At 55.8% G+C, this 23,076-nt stretch overlaps 1 protein-coding gene across 1 annotated transcript in view; it reads right to left on the bottom strand.

Moving 5' to 3' along the window:
* The window catches only part of GRM7 (glutamate metabotropic receptor 7), a 176,956-nt gene that overhangs the window by 69,799 nt on the left and 84,081 nt on the right, over nucleotides 1-23,076 (bottom strand). The window contains exons 3-4 of the mRNA XM_050979261.1: nucleotides 5,525-5,666; nucleotides 4,173-4,327 (exon numbers count right to left, since the gene is read on the bottom strand). Coding sequence (XP_050835218.1) covers nucleotides 4,173-4,327; nucleotides 5,525-5,666 — 297 coding nt within the window. The remainder of the gene's footprint in view (nucleotides 1-4,172; nucleotides 4,328-5,524; nucleotides 5,667-23,076) is intronic.

Here is a 23,076-nt window from a genome sequence, read left to right on the forward strand (position 1 = left end):
CCTGGGACTGAACATTCATCTGGAACCCATCTGAACCTCCCTGCTCAGCTGCAGCCCTGCTGAGCTCAGACACTGAAAACTGCTTTTCTCCACATCAGCAAAGCTCCTGCCAGACTTCCTAAATAATTCAGCTCCAATCTCTGTCCTACCCTCCATCCAGCTGCTCCCTCCCCCTGGAGCTGAGGTCCCTGCAGACAGGGCACACTCACTCCTAGGAAGGGCAGGAGGAGCCCCGAGCTGAGCAGAGCTCAGTGCAGCCCTGGCTGGGACCTGCCTGGCCCCACAAACCCTGCTCAGCAAAGGGCAGGGTCAGAGAGAGCAGGAGGGGGGCACATCCCTCACAGCTGGGCTTAAAACAAGTTCCGAGACAGGGGTGAGGCTTGGGAATCTCCTCTGGGCTCAGGAGGAACCAGCTGAGAGCACCAAGGAGCAGGGCACAGCATCCTGCTGCACAGCTGCTCCAGGAGCTAACAAACAAACAAACAAACAAATATAGAAATGAGTACAATCTCCTCTTTCTGCCCTGAAAGCCTCTCCAGGCCTCTCCAGTTCCCTGTACCTGGCTGGGCTGGCACTGGAGCTGGTCCCCACTTGCCAAGAGTGATTCCTCTTTCATGTGCACTCCTCTGGCTCACTGTCTGCTGCAATTATGCAAATAAAATGCAACTTCATCCTTTCAGCATAATTACATCAAACACAATCAGGCTATATTAAGACTGACTTAGGATGAATGAATTCAGTTCATCTAATGATTTCCTAAATCCCCCCCATGGGACTGTGGCAAAGAAAATTCTGTCCCAAGAGTGACATCAAGTACCAAGACAGAAAACTGGATCTGGGGCCTGATCCTACAAAAGCCAAACACTGGGGCCCCTCTGGAGTCCCAGGCTGGGACACCCCACTGGCAGGAAAGCAGCAGGAGCATCCCCTGCTGCCTGTGTGCAGAGCTGTCAAAGCACAGCACACCTGCACCTCACACCTGCATCCTGAACTGAAGCCACTGCTGGCGGTGCAGAATCATTTGGAAAATGCTTTTTTTCTGTGCAGTGAGTGTTGCAGTTGCTGAGCTGTGTGAGCAGCAGCTCTGCAGGCAAACCCAAAGTGAGCCCTGCTGCTCTGAGGTGTGCCCTGCACCCTGAGCTCCAGGGACACCCCTGGCAGTGCAGCTGAGGGCTCCCTGCCTGATCCAACACCATTCCATGATCCCTCCCTGGGGCAGGGCAGGGCCAACACCCAGGCACAGGCACAGAGCTGCAGGGCTCTCTCTGCTCCCAGCCAGGCTTCCTGGGAACCTTGTCCAGCCCATCCCAGCAGCACTCGAGACAGCGATAAAAGGCAGGGGAAGGGATGGTCTGAGGAGGAAAGCGAGGGCAGTGCCTGGCTCTGACACAGGGCTCTCAGTAAATGCAGGGGGACTGAGCTGTGCCTGCCCTGAGACGCTGCCTGCAAGGAGCTGGGCTCTGCTCGGGGCTCAGCTCCACCTGCTCCCTCCAGCCTGCAGGGAAAACCAGGGGGCTCCACTGCTTTATTTCATGTCCCCATCAAGGGCAGTGCATTGCTGAATTTGAGATGCTCATTTCTGAACTTGGATGTTCACTGCTGAATTTGAGATGCTCATTTCTGGATGATGAAGGAATTAAAATGTCCAATTCCTTTCTCTGGGTCTCGTGGCCACATGAAGTTCACAGGCCAGAAAGGAAAGCAGAACAACTTCCAGCAGCCTGGGCAGAGGAAGGCAGAACCCAGAGGGCTCAGGGCCCCCCTGGGCAGGGGGCACCAGGGCCTGGGGGTTCCTGACACACCCCTGGCTGCTCTCCTGGGGATGGACAGAAACGGGACCAGCCTGGCAGGGGAATGTGGGAGCTGAGCTGCTCCAGCAGCCCCGGGATGAGCTCTGCTCCTGAGCCCCCTCCAGCCCGGGCAGCAGGAGCAGATGGCACCTCCAGATGGCACCTGGGGACAGCTGGACGGGGCTGGGGAGGGCAGGAGCAGCCTGAGCCCCTGCAGTGGGCAGGAGCAGGCAGGAGCCCTCTGCTCTGCCCAGGTGAGCCCTGCCTGCCCAGGAGGGAGCACACAGGGCCCAGAAGGTGTCCCTGCTCCTGGAGGACACCTCAGCACACACACTGTAGGCAAAATGTACTTCAGGCACCACAGCAACCCCCAGCCCACGTGCAAAATGCACCCAGGCTGCTCCAGGCACTTCCCCGCTGAACGAGGAGATGGCTGCAGGCTCAATAATCACAATTTTTTTGCAGGTGCCCCAAATACACTGATATTGAAACCTCCAGTTTAACTGAACTGACTTTCTACACCTGAACTCTCCCACTCTGCCATCCTCACTCTCTGTGTCCAGAACCCCCTGGTGCTTCCCAGCAGGGCTTTAATGTGTAACATAAAAGGAAAATATTTCAAAACAAACAAACGTGGGAAGTTTTTGTTTCTGTGTACTGTTGACAGAATTTTCATTTCTGTGTCAGAAACCCTCAGGGATGAATACAGACAGTGGGAAAAGCTTATTAAAATATCCTGCTTTTCAGAAACAAACCACTTCATTGTCTGTCAGCTTTCTGTATTTACGGAGAAATAACATCCAGGAGTGCCTCGGGGGGCCAAAAATGTAAGAGAACGGAGCAGATAATCAACCTGAGAGGAATAACTGATGAGCAGGGAGTGCAGGCACAGGAAAAATGCAAATATTTGGTTTTCCAGGGAGAAAAGGCAGCAGAACCCATTTTAATGTGGGCAGTGTGTGCTCTGGGCCAGCAGAGCAGTTGGGTTCCTCAGTGCCTCCCCTGGAACAGCTTCTCCTCCAAGGCCCAGAGGACACAGACCCTGACCAACCTCCCTGGAGCCCGGAGGAAGCCACGTGGGGGCTGAAGCATCTTTAGCACAGCAGGATTGACCAGCTGAGGTGAGATCAGACAACAAACACTGGGGAGCACAAAGGGAAGCTGAGAAAGAAAGGGGTGCAGCAAAAGCAGTTTCCCAAAATTCACCATACACATCTGTACAGCTGTGGGTATTTCTGAAGCACGCAGCAATATGGATACATCTATGCTTGATCTGAAATAAAAGTTTAGCTGAGTTTAAATGGAAACCACTGATGGAAAAATGAAGTTTTGGTCCTTCAGTAGGAAACTGCTCTGCTCCAGAACTGCCCAAGGGGCTCCTGCCCTGTGTGCCCCGGGAGGTTCAGACCAGCTGGGTTTTGTCTCCAGGGCTGAAGGCCTGTCCCACCCTCCCCAGCTCTGAGATCAGCTCTCTGACAAGTGCCACTGCCACATTCTCTGAAAAATCCCTTGGCCAGGATTTCCTCTCCTGGGAAGCTGAGAAGCCTCAGAGAAAAATGAAAACAACAATTTTCTGATTGCTGCTCCTGTGTCTGGCTGCTTTGGAGTGTGGTCTGGGGATTGTTTACCCACAGGTGCACGCTGGATTGGTTCCATGTAAACTGCTTTTACTGAATGGCCAAGCACCATCAGCTGTGTCAGACTCTGAGGAGTCAGCCACCAGTTTTTCATTAATATCTTGTTAAGCCTTCTCATGTATCCTCTCGCTATTCTTCAGTATAGTTTTAGTATAGCATAGTATATAATATAGCATAATATGGCATAATATAATATAATATAATAATAAATTAACCTTCTAAGAACATGAAGTCAAAATCTCAGTTCCTGCTGGGGACCCAGCAAATACCACAGAGAAGCAGCTGCTGGCAGCTCCTTCCTGCACTGGGAAACAGCCCCGAGTTTCCCCATCCAGGGAGACATCCAGGGGCTGTGTGTGCCCACAGGCGCACCCCGGACCCCCAGGGGACCCCAGGAGCAGGGACAGGCAGGGACAGGAGCAGGGACAGGCACAGGGACAGGAGCAGGGACAGGCAGGGACAGGAGCAGGGACAGGCACAGGGACAGGAGCAGGGACAGGCAGGGACAGGAGCAGGGACAGGCAGGGACAGGCAGGGACAGGAGCAGGGACAGGCAGGGACAGGAGCAGGGACAGGAGCAGGGACAGGAGCAGGGACAGGCAGGGACAGGAGCAGGGACAGGCAGGGACAGGCAGGGATAGGAGCAGGGACAGGAGCAGGGACAGGAGCAGGGGCAGGGACAGGGACAGGAACAGGGGCAGGAGCAGGGGCAGGCAGAGGGACAGGCAGAGGGACAGGCTCTTACCCTCGATGGTGGCTCTCTTGGGCAGGATGGTGATGGCTCCCTCGGCCACGTCCTCCTGCTGCAGCAGCGGGCTCACCTTGGAGCCCCAGGTGTCGGAGCCCACCCAGAGGAAATGTCCCACCTGGTCTGCCCTCTTGGCGGCCGCCAGGATCTGCCTGTGGAGAGCAACGGGGGGCTTGCATGGGGGCACTGCCATGGGGTGGCACTGGCACAGGGGCTGCTCCAGGAACAGGGGCACTGGCACAGGGGTGGCACTGGCACAGGGGCTGCTCCAGGGAATGGGGGCACTGGCACAGGGTGGCACTGGCACAGGGTGGCACTGGCACAGGGGTGGCACTGCTGTGGGGGGCTGCACCCCGTGGGCTCAGAGGTCCCCTCCAGCCCGACTGGGGCTGTGCTGAGGAGGACCAGCAGTTCCTGAACCCAGCAGAGCCCAGGGGTTTGGGACACTCGGTATCCCCAGGGCTCTGGGCAGCCTGGGCCAGGGAAGGACGGGACGGGGTGATCTCCAAAGGTCCTTCCCAACCCAAAGCATCCCATGGTCCATGCAGCACCAATGGGATTTCTCCTTAAATTCACCTCTTTAAATTCATCCCACAACTGAATTATTGATTCCACTGAAACTTAGGGTTTTCCCATTGACTTTACTGAAACTTTTCCCTAAGTTCTTTTTGTCTCGTTTTGTGGGACCAGGCCTCTCAGCAACTGATGATTCCATCACAATTCTGAGCTCATTTCAAATTCTGGACCCAGAATACGCAAGTGAATAATGAAATATAAAATATTCTTTGTGTTATTTTATGAGCCCATTCCACGTGGTTTAACCTTGAGCATGCAAGTCCCTCTATCACTATTAACTTTCATTTGTCATAAACCAGACTGAATTAATGAATTACACCAGGCAGAACGAGCCTGGAGAGGGGGGCGTGCTCGCAATTCCTCTGAGAGGGAAGGTCAGCTCTGCCATCCACCAGGAGCATGGAAAAGCTCCAGGAAAAGCTCCCAGACCCTGGGCCCCATTCTCCAGCACAGGCTGGGCACCCATGAGCCAGGCAGCAGCAGCTGGTGCTTCCCTGGTGCTGCCCCCATTCCCAGTTCCCAGATCCCACCTGGCTCCCAGCAGTGCTGCCCCATCCCAGTTCCACTGGTCCCAGCAGTGCGCCCCATCCCAGTTCCAGATCCCCTGGCTCCAGCAGTGCTGCCCCATTCCAGTCCAGTCCCACTGGCTCCCAGCAGTGTGCCCCCAGTTCCACTGGTCCAGCAGTGCCTGGTTCTTCCCCCCATTCCCAGCTCCCCAGTTCCCAGCTGGCTCCCAGCACAGCCCTCCCCAGCCCCCAGCAGGGCAGGCTCACCTGATGTCCTCGTCGTGGGCGAAGATGACGATGGCCCTGGCGTTGGGCGTCTCCAGCAGCTGCCGGATGATGCGGTCGAAGTCGATGCTCCTGTCCTTGCGCTCCTGGGGGATCTTCAGGGACTGGGCAATGCAGAGCCCACCTGTGCCAGGGCAGAGCACACAGGCACCGTCAGGGGAGGACAGGGACCCGTCACAGAGCCCAGCAGTGGGGAGGAACTGGCCCAAGGATCACTGCCCTTCCAGCACCCACGGCCAGATCCCGAGGGATCCCAGCAATTCCTGCTCTGATAGCACAGCCTGCAGGGCTGGGGGGCAGGGGTTACACAGACTGTGCCCAACCCACGGCAGAACGGCAAAACAAGCAAAGGAATGGGCAGTGGAGGGATGGAAAGGAGAGGAATCAAAGCAGGAGACAGCAGCAGAGCAGCCTGGCCGAGCCTGAACTGATGAACAAACCCCAAAACAAGGGGCTGAGAGGCAGGAGGTGCTGACAGTGCACTGGGCAGGTTCATCTCAGGGAAGGGCTGGGATTCTTCTTGATTTTCCAACTCGAGGGCTGCTGGGGGAACATGCTCCCACTGGAATGACTTACCTGGAACAGGAGCAGCCAAAGCTGGGACACCGTGCAGGAAAACCCCGTTCGTTCAAGGGCCCACCCCAAACAGATGGACAGACACCAAGAGTGAAACCCCAAGATACACTCTGTGAAAGGGACCTCTCCTAAACACCCAGAGACACAGCAAAGAGCATCAGCTCAGCCACAGGTACCCTCAGCCAGACTAAAAATGCCACTTTTAGCACAGTTCCTGCATTACAGCTCTCTAGTTAGTTTAAAAAAAATGTAAAACATTTAAAAATCCCATCTCCCATCTCCACTGACATTCTGGTTGTTGCTGGCAGATGAAAACACAACTTTTGCCTTAATTATTTTGTTTCTGAGCAGTAATCACTTTCATCTTTTACAGCATCTTTGATACCAGCCTGCTCACCACAGCGCACAGAGCGTTAATTAATAACGTATCAGAGCTCTTAATAAAAACCAGCAGTGGGGATGAGTTAATTAAAAGGCAGCAGGACAAGGGAGAGATTCAGAGGTAGGCTTTAAACCCAGCTTTAAAAGCTCTGTAATTGAAGCACTGGAGAAGGTGCTGGAGGGTGAAGGACCTGGAGGAGGAGGAGGAGGAGGAGGCTCAAGGCCCAGAGCATCCTCCTCATCCCAGGGCAAAGCAGACCCAGAGAGAACCAGGGGGCAGCTGGGGAAGCCAAACTGCTGCTTGGAAACGTGAAATCCAGCCCCTGTGCCTGTCCCTGAGCCCCTCACGAGGCAGGCCAGCCTTGTTTTCCTGATTTTTGAGCTGCAGCTGCCCGAAGGCAAAGGAGCTCTGCTGGGCCAGCTGCTCCAAAGGCTCACTGGAACAAACACTGGGGAGAAGTGAAACAGTGACCAGGAAAGGCTGGAAGAGAATACAGGAGAATAACAACCCCCAAGTTTTTCTCCAAATGACATAAAACGTTTCATTTTGTTTCACATTTATCACAACCTGGACTTTCTGCAACATTTTTTTTTCCCTTTTAAAAGCAAACACTACTGAGTTTTAAAAATAAATTTCATTTTAAATGAAGATTGAAAGTCTCACTGCCAGCGAGTCCAGAAGTCTGGACAGTTTCAGATGCTCTGTTTTCCCCAGTCAGAATTAGACAGAGAGAACCCAAGGCCACGAGCAGTGTTCCCCAGCTCTCCAAAATGTCCCACTTGGCAGGGATCCCACAGGGATCACACAGGGCAGAGCTTTCCCAAAAGGAGCAGATGCCACGGTGCCCTGCCAGCCTTGGCACCACCCCTGCTCAGAGGAGGGAGGGATAAATGGCAAACACCATCCTGTCACCTCTGTCACCCCTGGCAAGCAGGGTGCCTGCCCAGGGAATTGGGACTCTGCTGTCCAAAAGGCACAGAGGAGCAAGCTCAGCTTCCATATCCTCATCCCACATCCCAGCACAACAGGAAACATGTGCACAGTTATTGGAAGTGTCAGGTTCATTCACAGCACTTCCCAGGGAAAAACCTCGGAGGGAATTAGGTGGTAAAAACATGAAAGCTGCAAATTCAGGATGGTGTCACGGGACTCCTGCAGTGATTCATTACCCCTGGTGGCCTGGAGAAGTGACAAAGGCTCCAAGCTGCACAAAGTGCCCGGCAAGGGACGAGAGCCTGGGAGCCAGAGACCCCCAGGACCGAGCAGGGGCTGCTCTGACACCTCCAGGGCAGCTGGGGCTGCCCCTGGGGGTCCCAGGCCAGCCTGGACAGGGCTTGGAGCAGCCGGGGACAGGGGGAGCTGCCCCACCACGGCAGCAAGGGGGACAACCAACCCAAACCACTGTGGATGGGGCTTGTGGATCCCACACCAAGAGCCAGCCCACACTCAGGTCCACCCACCCAGAGAGGGTCACCCACCCCTGCAGAGTGAGATCCATGGCACCAGCCCTCGGGGGGTGAGCAGCTCAGGTCTGGGGGGTCCCAGAGCCAGTTCAGGTCTGGGGTCCCAAAGGCAGCTCAGGTCTGGGTCCCAAAGGCAGCTCAGGTCTGGGGGGTCCCAAAGGCAGCTCAGGTCTGGGGTCCCAGAGCCAGCTCAGGTCTGGGGTCCCAGAGGCAGCTCAGGTCTTGGGGTCCCAGAGGCAGCTCAGGTTGTGGCGGGGTCCCGAGCCAGCTCCAAGGCTGGGGGTCCCAGAGCCGCTCAGAGTCTTGGGGGGTCCCAAAGGCAGCTCAGGTCTGGGGTCCCAGCGGCAGCTCAGGTCTGGGGGGTCCCAGAGCCAGCTCAGGTCTGGGGTCCCAGAGGCAGCTCAGGTCTGGGGGGTCCCAAAGCAGCTCAGGTCTGGGGTCCCAGAGGCAGCTCAGGTCTGGGGGGTCCCAGAGCCAGCTCAGGTCTGGGGTCCCAGAGGCAGCTCAGGTCTGGGGTCCCAGAGCCAGCTCAGGTTTGGGGGGTCCCAGAGGCAGCTCAGGTTTGGGGGGTCCCAGAGCCAGCTCAGGTCTGGGGTCCCAGAGGCAGCTCAGGTCTGGGGTCCCAGAGCTGGCAGGGCAGAGCTGCTCCAGTAGCCATGGACCCTCGTGGCTGGCTGTGCTTGGGCTCTGTACAACACTAACCACATTATTCTGCTGCCCTGACAGGCTCCAGGAGCTGTTTTTCTTATCACCACTTAATTGGATTATCAGGTAGCAGAAGAGACAGCTGAACACTTTTCCAGCTGATTTATCTGCAGAGATCCCCTTTTGGGGGGAATCACTTTTGGCAAGGCTGAAAACATCACGTCACAAAGCTGTGTTGCTGCTGCTGCTGATTATTTAAAGGAACTCTCAATTAATTTGATTAATACGTTCCTTTAAAATGAGCAGCTGCCAGGAGCTGCCTCCTGGGTGTTTATCAGAGCTCTGGGAACAAAGGCAAAGCCCCTGGCACAGCTCAGCTGCCCCTCACTGGCAGCAGCTCCAGGAGCTCCCTCACTGCAGCCTGCACAGGAACCCCCAAAATGGAGATTTTACCCTGCTGTGCTGGAGGGTGAGAGGAGCTCAGGCTCAGTACAGGTGGTACCAGGACTCTGTGAAGGAAACAATAACAACAAAAACCAGTAAAAGTGACAGGTCTCACCCTGCCAGGGAGCTGCTGTGGCCCCAGGATGCTCCAAGGCAGGACCCCCCACACGAGGGGAAATAAATCAGTCAAACACTTTAACTGCAGTTTGGGGGAGCCAAAGGAGGGGAATTCACTGGGGAAAAACGAAATAAACCTCAAAGGCACACAGGAGGATTTTCCCATGTCATTGTACATTTTCTGTCTCACTGCTGGGCTCTGGCAACTCCTGCCATTCCCTGCTTATCCAATTTATGAGCTGCAGTGCATTTGGCTTGTAAACCTCCTGCATTCTGCAGATGAGAAACTGGGGCAGTAACACTGAAAACAGAGTTTAAAGAAGTCGGGATCCTCCCCTTGTGAAAACCTGGACAGCACAACTGAGGAGAGCTCCCTGATAAAGCAGAATCACATCCCCAAGAGCCAGAAGGACAAAAGATCATGGTCTAGTCCTGAAATGCAGCTGGGGCTGCCCCAAACTCCTCAGCAGGGATGGGGTTGTCAAACACCTGACACAAACCCACCTGATCCTCAGGGCAGGGCTGGGAATCCACCTGAGACTCACAGGGGGCTCTGCTGCAGCCCAGGGAGGGGTTAGGGCCAAGTTTGGGTTATGTTTAACCAAACCCAGAATGAGCCCAGGTTCCAGGACCTCACACAAGGAACAATCAGACCCTCAGGAAGTGATTGGAGGGCAGGAACATTGCCAGCCCCGTTCCCAAACCTGCAAACTCACAACAAAACAAATGAGCAGAGAGATCCTGGCCTGGGTGTGCAGGATTCCCTGTCCCACCATGGACAAGGTGCCACCAGCGTGGGAGCTCCCCTGGGCTCACCAGGGGTTTGTGCAAGGGATGCAGAGCCCAGGAGATGCCCAGGGCATCTGCCCCAGCCCCAGCCCTGCCCCTGGCACCCCAAAGGAATTGCAGCCTGTGGGGATGAGCTGAGGGACAGAGAAGCTCCTGCCATTCCAGAAATGGCAATAAAGAATTGATTTTATAAACTGATGCCCCCCAGTGAAAGCAGAGCAGGCAGGCTCAGAGGGAGCTGGGAGGGGCTGGTTCATTCTGCCCCCAAACCCACAGCTCTGGGAAATGGAACATCCTGGGAGGAAACACATGGAGAGGCCAAATCAGCACACAGTGTGCAGGATCCTCAAGGAAAAGGAACTTGGGTTAAAACACGGCAGGGAGAGAGATCCAGAAATGGCAGCTGGGCCCTGTGTCCCAAAGCAGAGCCCTGGTGAGCTCTGCACTGGCTGCTTGTCCCTCCTAGAACAAGGAATAGCTGCTCCCTGGGAACGCTCACCCTCCTGCCTGCCAGGAGCCACCAAGGCCTTGCTTATGGCACGAAAAGTTCACAACTGCCCTGATCTGCAGATGGGCTGGGATTTAAATCACACCTCACAGCATGGTAACTCAATTGTAAAAATGGAAAGTGCACCAATAATAAAATTACATTAACGCACGGAATGACAACAATTTATCCCAGGAAAGGGATCCCTGTGGATTCCCAACAGCTTCAACTTAGAAACTTTCTACACATGAAGAAGCTACTGAATCACTTGGAAATTTCATTTCCACTAATTTTGTTTATTGTTTCATTTTTTCCCATTAGCCCTCATCACAACCCAACAACAGAACACCTAAACTAATATGGAAGACTAATATTTCTAGCATGTTATTCATTAATGCTTAATTCCATTGTGTCAGACCTTTGCTGCATATTTAATGACATTCCTGGTGTGTTTTATCACCTCAAAATTGTCCTTTATTATGGCAGTTAAACTCCAGTAATATACAAAAAATTAAGACTCTCCTTGGGAACACTAAATGAGATTACAAGAACGGTGTAAGATGACTTTGAGAGATGCAGGAAAGCTCTGTTTGTGAGACAGAGAAGGAGAAGGAGAAGGAGGAGGTGCAGGAGCTGCCTGTGCCCAGAGCCTCGAGTGAGAACAGGCTCAGCCCAGGGCTGGGCTGCAGGAGGGACTGGGAGCTTTTGGCTTCCTAAAATCTGCTCCAAAGGAGCCCTGGAGCCACACAGGGCAGCCAGGCAGGAAACAGCAACAGCAGACAGAACACTGAAATGCCTTTTGTCAGTGAGCTCCGTGCCAGGAGCGCTCCCAGGAGCTGCCTGGGCAGAGCCCTGCTCAGAAGGGCCCTGGGACCCCCTGACAATGACATGGGACCCCTTGGGAGGAGCTGGGAGCGCAGGGAACCAAGAGGAGACCCCTCAATGGATCAAGCATCCCCTGTTTTCTCTGCAGGACAGGGAGCTCCTCCGCTGCACACCTGTGTTCATGTGTGAGCCCTGCCTTTCACCTGCTGCCAACACCCAGGAGGAGAGAGAGAGCCCAGGTCACACACAGGAGCTGTGGGCATCAGCAGCTGGGCATCAGGATCAGGAGCTGGGCACCAGGATCAGGGAGCTGGGCATCAGGAGCTGCTGGGCATCAGGATCAGGGAGCTGGGCATCAGAATCAGGGAGCTGGGCATCAGGATCAGGAGCTGGGCATCAGCAGCTGGGCATCAGGATCAGGAGCTGGGCATCAGGATCAGGAGCTGGGCATCAGGATCAGGGAGCTGGGCATCAGGAGCTGCTGGGCATCAGGATCAGGAGCTGGGCATCAGGATCAGGGAGCTGGGCATCAGGATAAGGGAGCTGGGCATCAGGAGCTGCTGGGGATGAGGATCAGGAGCTGGGGATGAGGATCAGGAGCTGGGCATCAGGATCAGGAGCTGGGCATCAGGAGCTGCTGGGGATCAGGATCAGGGAGCTGGGCATCAGGAGCTGCTGGGCATCAGGATCAGGAGCTGGGCATCAGGATCAGGGAGCTGCTGGGCATCAGGATCAGGAGCTGGGCATCAGGAGCTGCTGGGGATCAGGATCAGGGAGCTGGGCATCAGGATCAGGGAGCTGGGCATCAGGATCAGGAGCTGGGCATCAGGATCAGGGGTTCAGGAGCTGCTGGGGATCAGGAGCTGCTGGGCATCAGGATCAGGAGCTGGGCATCAGGAGCTGCTGGGCATCAGGATCAGGAGCTGCTCAGTGCTGGGCTGCCCCTGCAGGATATTTGTCCCCCCCCAGCACTAAGGATGTCACCTCTGGATAATGAATCATTACAGCCTGTGAGCACAGAATGATCCCTAATGATGGAGCTCTTCTAACTCCAGGGTGGAGCGTTCCCAGGTGCCCAGTCCCTTTTTTCTCAGGGAAGGAACATGGCATTTCAGCTGCTCCCAGATAATGGCACTGCTGTGGCGGCTGGTGTCAGGGCAAGCAAAGACTTGTCACCTCTCCAAAGAGTGACAAATGCAGGGAGCAGCCAGGACACGGTGAGACAGCTCCGTGGGAGGCCAGGGAGGAGAAGCATCTTTGATAGATAATTTTGGAAGGAAGCATGTTTCCTCATTCTTCCACCCAAGAAGAGAGCAGCATTTACAGCATGACAAAATTCCTCCAGGAGCCCACAGCCAAAAGCTCTGCCCCAGATCAGGGACAGGGAACAAGGCCCACAGGGAAAGGGTCCAAACAGGGCTGAAAGCCGGACCCAGGGGACCCTTCTGCACCAGCCCACCCTGGAGCCCATCCCTGCCCTGGGTCAGACCTGCAGGGATCCCTGCAGCACCAAACCAGGTTCTGGTGGGTCCCTCCTGGGTTTTGGGTCACTCCTCCCTCACTGCAGCACATTTTCCTCCAGACTCACAGCCAGGGTCGTTGCTGGGAGCTCACACAGTGCCCACTGCTCTTCTGGGACCCAAAATGGGCACGTTCAGCAAAGCTGGGACCTGCTCAAACAGGCTGTGTCCCCAGCCCTCCCACAGGGAACTGGGACACAGAACCAGAACTCTGTAACTCCCTGCTCTTTGCCAGTCCCTCTCACAACCCCATCTCCTTCACACTGGAGTCGTGTTCTCAATGTACTCGCTGAGCCTTAATGGCCCTCTCTCAAATGAGTGCTAAAAATGCAATAGAGCTCAATAAAAGCACTAAAACCACTCCTGCAGCCTGGCAAAGCCCAGCCCTGCCATGAGCCACTCCATTCCAGGGAGCTGTGCCACAGGGGCTGGGAAAGGCCCTGGGAAGGCTGGCCAGGACTGATCCCAGCCATCACTCACCTGGGGACTCACCTGGGGACAGGGACACCCAGCCACCGCCAGGCCAGGCTGGCCAGGACTGATCCCAGCCAGCACTCACCTGGGGACTCACCTGGGGACAGGGACACCCAGCCACCGCCAGGCCAGGCTGGCCAGGACTGATCCCAGCCAGGACTCACCTGGGGACAGGGACACCCAGCCACCGCCAGGCCAGGCTGGACAGGCTCAGAGCAGCCTGGCCCAGTGGAAGGGGTCCCTGCCATGGCAGGGGGGCTCGGGGGGGCTCTGAGGGCTCTCCCAGCCCCTGTTCACTGCTCCCTTCTCCCCCAGGAGAGATGGGATGTGGATGTTCCTGAGTGACCCAGCACAGAGCCCTTCACTGCCTGCCCTGCCACACCTGGGGCTCCCCATCCCTGCTGGCCCCGGGAGCTGCAGCTCCTCCTGCAGTGAGGGAGAAGGGCCAACACGTTCCCCTTACAAAGAGCCTGGCTGGTTTGGGGGAATTCAAACGATGTTCTGAGGATTACACAAATGAAAAGTAATTAAAGCAGTGTAACTTCTAAGGAAACAGATGTTAACTGCTGCTTCACACAAGACATCCACTTCCTTTATCTTTAATTCATTTTGTGGTAAAGATGACCCAAGTTATCTTTACTTTGCAAAAACTACTGCAATGGGAGCGAGGGAAATTAACACTTTGATTAACACTTTTAATATCTGAAATTAATTTCAAAGCTTCATCTCGGTTCCCAAGATTTGTGTTAATCATTTCTCCCAATATTATGGCATATTGAAAGAACTGGATTAGATGGATTCCAAAACAGAGAGGGAGGAGGCAGCCCGGGCAGCACTGATCCACCTCCTCCCTGGCATCCCCAGCCTCCCTGCCCAGGGACTGCCCTGCGGAGCAGCTGCTGTGCTCCCACCTTGATTTACCAGGAAATGGGGAATTTTCCATGGAAAATTCTCCTGCTCAGGGCTCACACCCAGAGCAGCTCATCCCAGGGCTGGGACACCCCCAGAGCTCTGGCAAACCACGGCTGGTGGGAACTCTGTTACCCCCAGGATCAGGGAATGCTTTGGGCTGGTGGGAACTCTGTTACCCCCAGGATCAGGGAATGCTTTGGGCTGGTGGGAACTCTGTTAGCCCCGGGATCAGGGAATGCTTTGGGCTGGTGGGAACTCTGTTACCCCCAGGATCAGGGAATGCTTTGGGCTGGTGGGAACTCTGTTAGCCCCGGGATCAGGGAATGCTTTGGGCTGGTTGGGAACTCTGTTACCCCCAGGATCAGGGAATGCTTTGGGCTGGTGGGAACTCTGTTAGCCCCGGGATCAGGGAATGCTTTGGGCTGGTGGGAACTCTGTTAGCCCCGGGATCAGGGAATGCTTTGGGCTGGTTGGGAACTCTGTTAGCCCCGGGATCAGGGAATGCTTTGGGCTGGTTGGGAACTCTGTTACCCCCAGGATCAGGGAATGCTTTGGGCTGGAAGGGGATCAGAGTCCAGCGGGGGAGGCACAGGGCAGCACAGCTCCCCAAACTCCTGCACTCTACAAACACAGCAAATGCAATAAAACCCCGCCAAGCTGCTGCTTTCTGTCACTGGGAGGGTCCTTGGGACACACAGGGGACAACACAAACCCAGGCACTCATTAAACCCTGGGAACACCACAGAGCCCCTGAGCTGCTCGTGCTGGCAGGGAAATGCCCTGGGATGGAAGTGCCCCCCACCCAAATCCAGGCTGGAGCTGCTCCCTGAGCACCCCAGAGCCCCAGGGATGGAAGTGCCCCCCACCCAAATCCAGGCTGGAGCTGCTCCCTGAGCACCCCGGAGCCCCAGGGATGGAAGTGCCCCCCACCCAAATCCAGGCTGGAGCTGCTCCCTGAGCACCCCAGAGCCCCAGGGATGGAAGTGCCCCCCACCCAAATCCAGGCTGGAGCTGCTCCCTGAGCACCCCGGAGCCCCAGGGATGTGTGGGGCAGGCTCTGGGTGCCCCAGGGTCACCCCAGCTGCAGCAGCCCTGGAATTGCCACGGGCCAGCCCAGCCCTGCACACAGCAGAACCCTGATTTCTGCAGGAGGAGCCCTGCTCCCTCCCTGCTCCCTCAGTCAAGATTTTAAAGACAACTCGATTCCTCCAACACTGGGGAGAGTGCTATTAAAGCTACAGTTACTTTGATGATAAATTTTAATTAGTACTATCCACAAAATGCTAAAATAATCTGATGGAGGAGGCGAATTCCAGCTGAAACAGCAGAACATGTAAATCCTCTGCCTGATTTACAGATCTTGGAAGCAAATCTGGAGCAGCTCCCTCAGCCTCTCGTGCAATATTTTTCACTTTTCCCCAGAAAAGCTGCATTGCCAAGGAGACATCTCTTTTTTGGGCAGATCCTTGTTAATTACTAGCGTGGAACTTTCCTACTAATTGAGCAGCCAGCCAACACACCAACTTGGAGATGCACAGTTTGCTGCAATCTGAGCTACAGCATGGAAAACCAAGGGATTCTTCCCCAGAAAGAAACACGAGCATTCCAGCAATGGCTGAAAGAGAAATGGAAACACTTGTTACCTGCCAAAACACGGAGCTCACTGCTGCGTGCTTCCCCTGCCCCAGCTGAAGGCATCACTAACACCTACAACAGAGCAGAGAGCTGCACTTGTACATGAAATGTCTGCAGGCAGAGACAGGGCAGGGCCAGCAGCTCCTCAGGGGAGCCAGCACAGGACTCAGCCCGGGGACCATCCCTGCTCCACCCAGACAGTGAAATTTGGGCAGGCAGCTCCTGGGAGATGGAACAGCCTGGGGCTGAGCCCCCTCAGGGGTCGGGGGCTTTCTGCACAGCCCAGAGAGAAGGGCAGCAACAAAAACAGGGAGAAATTCACATCTCCTTTAGCACAGCTCATCCCACTGCCTGCAGGCCCCCAGGGAGGCTGAAACGCTGCCCTGGGCAGTCCCATCCCACCTCTGAGGGCTCAGCAAGCCCTGAGTCAGCTCTGCCTTGGGATGGGTCTGAGGTTCACCTGGACAATCAGAGCCCCCGAGCAGGGGAGGCAGAGTCTGCTCCAAACCTGCAGAGTCACTGACTGAGGCACTGCTTACTCAGAACAGCCTGAGATTTCTGCCAAAACTGGGCAAGGAACTAAACCAGAGAGGAAAAAATAACCAGAGAGAAAAACTAAACCAGAGAGGAGAAAATAGCCAGAGAGAAAAACTAAACCAGAGAGGAAAAAATAACTAGAGAGGAAAACTAAACCAGAGAGGAAAACTAAACCAGAGAGGAAAACTAAACCAGAGAGCAGAAAAGAGGAGCTGAGGGAGAGAGCGATGTCCAGGGGCACAAATGCCCAAACCAGACTTGCCTGAGGCTGTAACTCTGCTCTGAGGTCGGCCAGGCAAAGCCCCGTCCTGATCAGTCCTTTTTGAGACAGATTCTCTCTCGTTAGGGTCTCCTGCTTCATTTGCTGCCTTTTTACCATTCCTGCCAACTCTCCCAGAAGTGCCTGCTCTGAGCACACCGCCCCCAGGAGCTCCCCAGGATGGAGCTGGGTGCAGAACAGACCCTCTGCCTCCCCTCTGTGCCTTCAGGACTCCTGGGCTCCCTGGGGCTGGGGGAGCTGCAGTTTGGGAAATGGAATTCCCAAAGAACAGCAGCCAGAGCCATGCACCCTGCCCACACAGGGGCACAGCTGGAGCTCTCTCTCACCCTGCTCTCTGCTGCCTGCCTGCTCTCAGCACTGCAGGGAGCAGCTCCTGAGCTCCTGGGCATGGCTGGGGGCTGGCATCTCACGGCAGGGGTCCCACACTGCTGTCCCCGTGTCACAAAAGCTCCACACCTGCCTGGTGTCCCTCGGGGGCAGCTCCTCAGAGCACTGACTCTTCCTCCTTCACAAGCAGCCAAGTGACTCCAGCTCCTTCTCAGCACCACCCCACTCTACTCCAGCACTCTGCTCTTCACTGGGTACAGCTGGGCCTGGGAAAGTCAGGCCTGCTCCTCATCCTTGGTACTTGGCCAGCTGCAACTCTTAGGGCTGAGATTGCCTTCTACACCATCTCAATTTTCTCATGGTCTGTCCCCCTACGGGGGGGGATTGATGGATGGAGGGATGGATGGATGGATGGATGGATGGATGGATGGATGGATGGATGGATGGATGGATGGATGGATGGATGGATGGATGGATGGATGGATGGATGGATGGATGGATGGATGGATGGATGGAGGATGGCTGGATGGGGATGGATGGATGGCGGGAGGGAGGGAGGGAGGGCTGGATGGATGGCTGGCTGGATGGATGGCTGGATGGATGGATGGCTGGCTGGATGGCTGGATGGAGGGCGGGAGGGAGGGCTGGCTGGCTGGATGGCTGGATGGCTGGCTGGATGGCTGGATGGCTGGCTGGATGGCTGGATGGCTGGCTGGATGGCTGGCTGGCTGGCTGGATGGATGGATGGATGGATGGATGGATGGATGGATGGATGGATGGATGGATGGATGGATGGATGGATGGACGGATGGAGGGATGGAGGGATGGATGGATGTCCAACAAAACCACCTCCCAGTCCCACAAACCTTCAGGAGGAGCCGCCTGGAGCCCACCTGCCACCCCTCTCTGTGCCCTGCTCCACCCCAGTGGAGCCAAGCCACGCTCTGGAAGTGCTTCCAGGAGCCAGCTGCAGCTGCAGAGGGCACAGCTGGGTGCACCAGGAGCCAGCTGCAGCTGCAGAGGGCACAGCTGGGTGCACCAGGAGCCAGCTGCAGAGGGCACAGCTGGGTGCACCAGGAGCCAGCTGCAGAGGGCACAGCTGGGTGCACCAGGAGCCAGCTGCAGAGGGCACAGCTGGGTGACAGGGAGGGCTCACAGGGTCACTCCTGCTCCTGGGAAATGTGAGCAAGGAAGGAAGGAGAGCTCACCCTGCCAGGGTTTGCTCCTTGTTGCCACATCAGAACTGGCTGCTACACTGTGTTTGCCAGGTCCCTGCCCCAGCAGAAATTATTTCCTTGGGAAAACATGTAAAAGATTTAAAATAGATTTTTAAAAAGAGCTAAACCCATTAGAGTAAGTAAAAAGCAAACCCCACATCCTGCAGTGCTCAGGCTCCAGCTCAGAGCCCGAGAGGTCCTGAATCACTCCCAATTTGTCATGAGGCTGTCCAAGGTGAAAAGGCTGAATTTGGTGGCAGTCACTTCCAAATTCTAGTGGCTGCATCTGGGTTTTTGGCTGCCAGCTGGAGCAGGAGCTGCAGTGAAATTACCCTGCTGCTAACAGCTGGAAATGACTCCCAGGAGTCAGCCCCTGGCCCTGGAGGGCTTGGATGGGTTCAGCTCCCAGAGATTTTACTGCAGATGCCACTTGTGCCTCCTTATTTCAGGGAGGATTTCATCTTGGCTGCAGTCTATTTTCTGCAGACAAAATTTTCTCTCTGGCTCTCTGTGCCTTCATTCGACAGAAGCAGAACTCAAACTTAAATAGCAAAACACCCCTAATTTCCTATCAGGGTTCTCCAATCATCTGAAAAGTGGTGGTTGGTGCAGCCAGTTCTCACCCTGTCTGGACAGAAGATGTGCTGGAAATGTAATTCAGAGCTCTCCTGTTTCCATGGTAAATTAGGATGAACAACACGAAATCAGGAGAGAGAAATCTGGGGAAAAACCCAACATTGTGGAGAAAGGAAGTGCCCAGGATTCGGCTCATTAAGGTGGGGATGTTAATTACTAATGACACCTCTCAGTGGGGCAGGGAGGGGGCTGGATGGTGCCATCCCTCCTGGCACCTGGGGCTGACCCAGGGCAGAGGCTGCTGCTCCTCATGGTCTTGTAAATCACGGAATTACAGCTCCAAACTGCCAGCAGCTCCTGCCAATTCCTCTCTGGTTTCCAGGCTGCTCCAGCCACCCTCCCTGCCAGCAGGGATTTGCCCACCAGTGGTCCCAGATGAGGTGCCCTGCCCTTATCCCTGCCCTTTCCTCTCCCCCTGCCCTGCAGCCCCAGCCCGTCCCTGCTGCCAGGGCTCTCACAGCCCCATCACCCCTCCAAGCTCCTGGCTGCTTTCAGCAGAGGCAGAACATTTCCCACAGGCTGCAGAGATCTTTCCAGCCCAGCCATCGAGGAAAATGAAAGATAATTCCCAAAAATCACACTGAATTTCCTGTAAATGATGGGCATTAAGGCAGTTAGCCATTTTCGTGCCACTTTCACACATCTCTTTGTTTCAGGTGAATGGCAGCTGGGATTTTCAGCACCTCCGTTCCGTGGAGGGTCTGCAGGAGAGTGAGGGAAGCACAGAGCTGAGCACTGGAACCCTCTGGGGCTGAAACACACCCTGGGCACCTGTGATGCTCTTCCTCAAAGCTCCTCGTGCTTTCTGTTGATTTTTCTTTGGCAATGTCACTTTTAATAACAGGTTCAGAACCAGGCTGACCTACATAATCCCTCCAGTGCAGAAGCACATGCTGCCTCCCACTATTTTTGGAGAACATAAATGGAAATGGCTGTGGCTGGCTTGGTCACCGTGTCCCTCTGGAGCTATAAAAATCAAATTGGAACCAACGTCCCAGACTCGTCCAATCCACCAGGCAAACTCACAGACCTGATCTTTCTTCAACAGAAGGGCCCAGCAACGCAGAAGGGTCTGAATATTGCATACCAAGGCATAAATCCTCCTGCTCTACACTCAGAGGGCACCAGGGAGCTTCAGTCCCCAGAGCTGGCCTCAGGAGGAACTGTGCCCCAGGAACCAGCCCTGTGCCCCAGGAACCAGCCCTGTGCCCCAGGAACCAGCCCTGTGCCCCCATCTCTGTGCCCCAGGAACCAGCCCTGTGCCCCCAGCCCTGTGCCCCAGGAACCAGCCCTGTGCCCAGCCCTGTGCCCCAGGAACCAGCCCTGTGCCCCCAGCCCTGTGCCCCCAGCCCTGTGCCCAGCCCTGTGCCCAGCCCTGTGCCCCAGCCTTGTGCCCCCAGCCCAACCCAGCCCTGCTCACCTCCATCCTCCCCTGGGCACTGCCCAGCCTCCCCTGCCATGCCAACACAGAGCACATCGCCCTGCCAGCAATCTTGTTTATTCTAATAAAGAGCCACGGACTGAAACAAAATCCAGAGAATTGACTGTTGACTCACAACTGAAGAGAAATTCCCATAGGCAAATCTTTTTAGCATTCCAAGAGCATGACTAATTCAATTAACACCAGCCACAAGAAGATTATGTAAAGCTACCAAGTTATACATCTCTATATGGGCAGAATAAATAACAATTACCTGTTAAGGAACACAGGTAAGAGCTGTTTGCATTTCTATTTCAAATACTGCTGAAAACATCTTCAGTGCCAGCTTGGCTCCGGGAGGCATTCCCAAATTCTCAGGCATATGTGAAAATAAAGTTTTAGAAGTGTGTGGTTTTAATTACCTTTCCTTATTCAAACCATTCCTGGATGTCGTCATGGCAGAGTTGTCTCTGTCCATCAGTGGCTGCACAAGTGCCAAACCACTCTCCACCTTCTTCTTTTCTGCTAATTCAAAATCTCCTCAAATCTCGTGGAAAGGAAAACCCAGAGAAGCAAGGAAGTGGAAAGGAGCTTGTCTTGTGGCTCACTCATGCAAGGAGAGAATTCAGGATTGCCCTTGAAAGGCTTTTCTGAAGACTTCACAAACCCAGAGCACGATTAAACCACGAGCCTGAATGTTCCTGTGCCAGAAAACAACTCCTGTATTTTCCTTTGCCTGGAAAGGCAGAGGCTGATGAGCCCAAGCAAGCAGTGAGATGAAGGTGAGCTCTGGGCAGCTGCTGAGGTGGCTCTGCCCCAGCCCCAGAGCCTACCTGGCAAACTGGGCACCACAGGTGACCTGGCTCCCCCCACTGCATCAGTCTAAGGACAGGAAAGGTTTTCAAAACAAATCCCAACTTTCCTTTCCTGTACAAATCTTACAGATCTCCTGCCTTGGGGCTCCATCAGGCTCAGTCCCTGCCAGCCTGGCTCAGTGACCCCCCTCTGTCACCTGGAGCACCCCCAGACCCCTTCTGGACAGCTCCCACCACGTCAGCTTGGGCAGAGCCAAGCAGGACTCGGGGCAGCTGCCTTTTTAAAAACCACATCTGTGCCCTCCTGGAGCCCCAGGGCACCCAGGGCACCCCCAGGAAATGCTCACAGAGAGATCTGTGCCCTCCTGGAGCCCCAGGGCACCCCCAGGAAATGCTCACAGAGAGATCTGTGCCCTCCTGGAGCCCCAGGGCACCCCCAGGAAATGCTCACAGAGAGATCTGTGCCCTCCTGGAGCCCCAGGGCACCCCCAGGAAATGCTCACAGAGAGATCTGTGCCCTCCTGGAGCCCCAGGGCACCCCCAGGAAATGCTCACAGAGAGATCTGTGCCCTCCTGGAGCCCCAGGGCACCCCCAGGAAATGCTCACAGAGAGATCTGTGCCCTCCTGGAGCCCCAGGGCACCCCCAGGAAATGCTCACAGAGAGATCTGTGCCCTCCTGGAGCCCCAGGGCACCCCCAGGAAATGCTCACAGAGAGATCTGTGCCCTCCTGGAGCCCCAGGGCACCCCCAGGAAATGCTCACAGAGAGATCTGTGCCATCCTGGAGCCCCAGGGCACCCAGGGTACCCCCGGGAAATGCTCACAGAGAGATCTGTGCCCTCCTGGAGCCCCAGGGCACCCAGGCACCCTGGGCAGTGCCTGTGCCCCCCTGGGCTCCTCTGCTGGCTCAGACAGAGCTCAGGTGAGCTCCAGGGCCTTCTGAACCCCATCCCAGAGGGAATCAGGCCCACAGCCCCCTCTGCAATCTGTCCAAGGGGAGTGCAGAGCCCCCATGCACCAGGAGCAGCTCCCAGGGAAAGAACTGCTCTGCTCTCTGGGACTGCAGCTGCCCTGGGCATCCCCAGCTCCTGCCAGAGCTGCTGCAGGCACAGAGAGATGGGGCTGGGCTGGCACCTCTGGGCTCTGCCAGCCCCTCCTCACCTGCCCTTGGCTGCCAGGGCTGGGGCTGGGCTGGCACCTCTGGGCTCTGCCTGCCCCTCCTCACCTGCCCTTGGCTGCCAGGGCTGGGGCTGGGGCTGGGCTGGCACCTCTGGGCTCTGCCTGCCCCTCCTCACCTGCCCTTGGCTGCCAGGGCTGGGGCTGGGCTGGCACCTCTGGGCTCTGCCTGCCCCTCCTCACCTGCCCTTGGCTGCCAGGGCTGGGGCTGGGCTGGCACCTCTGGGCTCTGCCTGCCCCTCCTCACCTGCCCTTGGCTGCCAGGGCTGGGGCTGGGCTGGCACCTCTGGGCTCTGCCTGCCCCTCCTCACCTGCCCTTGGCTGCCAGGGCTGGGGCTGGGGCTGGGCTGGCACCTCTGGGCTCTGCCAGCCCCTCCTCACCTGCCCTTGGCTGCCAGGGCTGGGGCTGGGGCTGGGCTGGCACCTCTGGGCTCTGCCTGCCCCTCCTCACCTGCCCTTGGCTGCCAGGGCTGGGGCTGGGGCTGGGCTGGCACCTCTGAGCTCGCCTGCCCCTCCTCACCTGCCCTTGGCTGCCAGGGCTGGGGCTGGGCTGGCACCTCTGGGCTCTGCCTGCCCCTCCTCACCTGCCCTTGGCTGCCAGGGCCTGCTGGCTTTGCTGCAGAGTAAATCAGCGAGGGGAGATTTAATTTCTCGGAGCTGATAATGAGTGTAGCTAGATATGGATCCTTTCATTTAAAAGTCTGCTTTGCAATTTAATCAGCCTCCACAGCCTCAACACCAGCCCGAGAGCAATGTGGGATGGCTGTAATGCTGAATGAAGAATAGAAAAATTAGAGAAGAATTAGATTAATGATTTTATCAGGACCACTGGGCTGTAATCAAGTTTCACTGCCATG

Source organism: Serinus canaria, chromosome 12 (genome assembly GCF_022539315.1).
Source record: "Serinus canaria isolate serCan28SL12 chromosome 12, serCan2020, whole genome shotgun sequence".
NCBI classification, from domain to species: Eukaryota; Metazoa; Chordata; class Aves; order Passeriformes; family Fringillidae; genus Serinus; species Serinus canaria.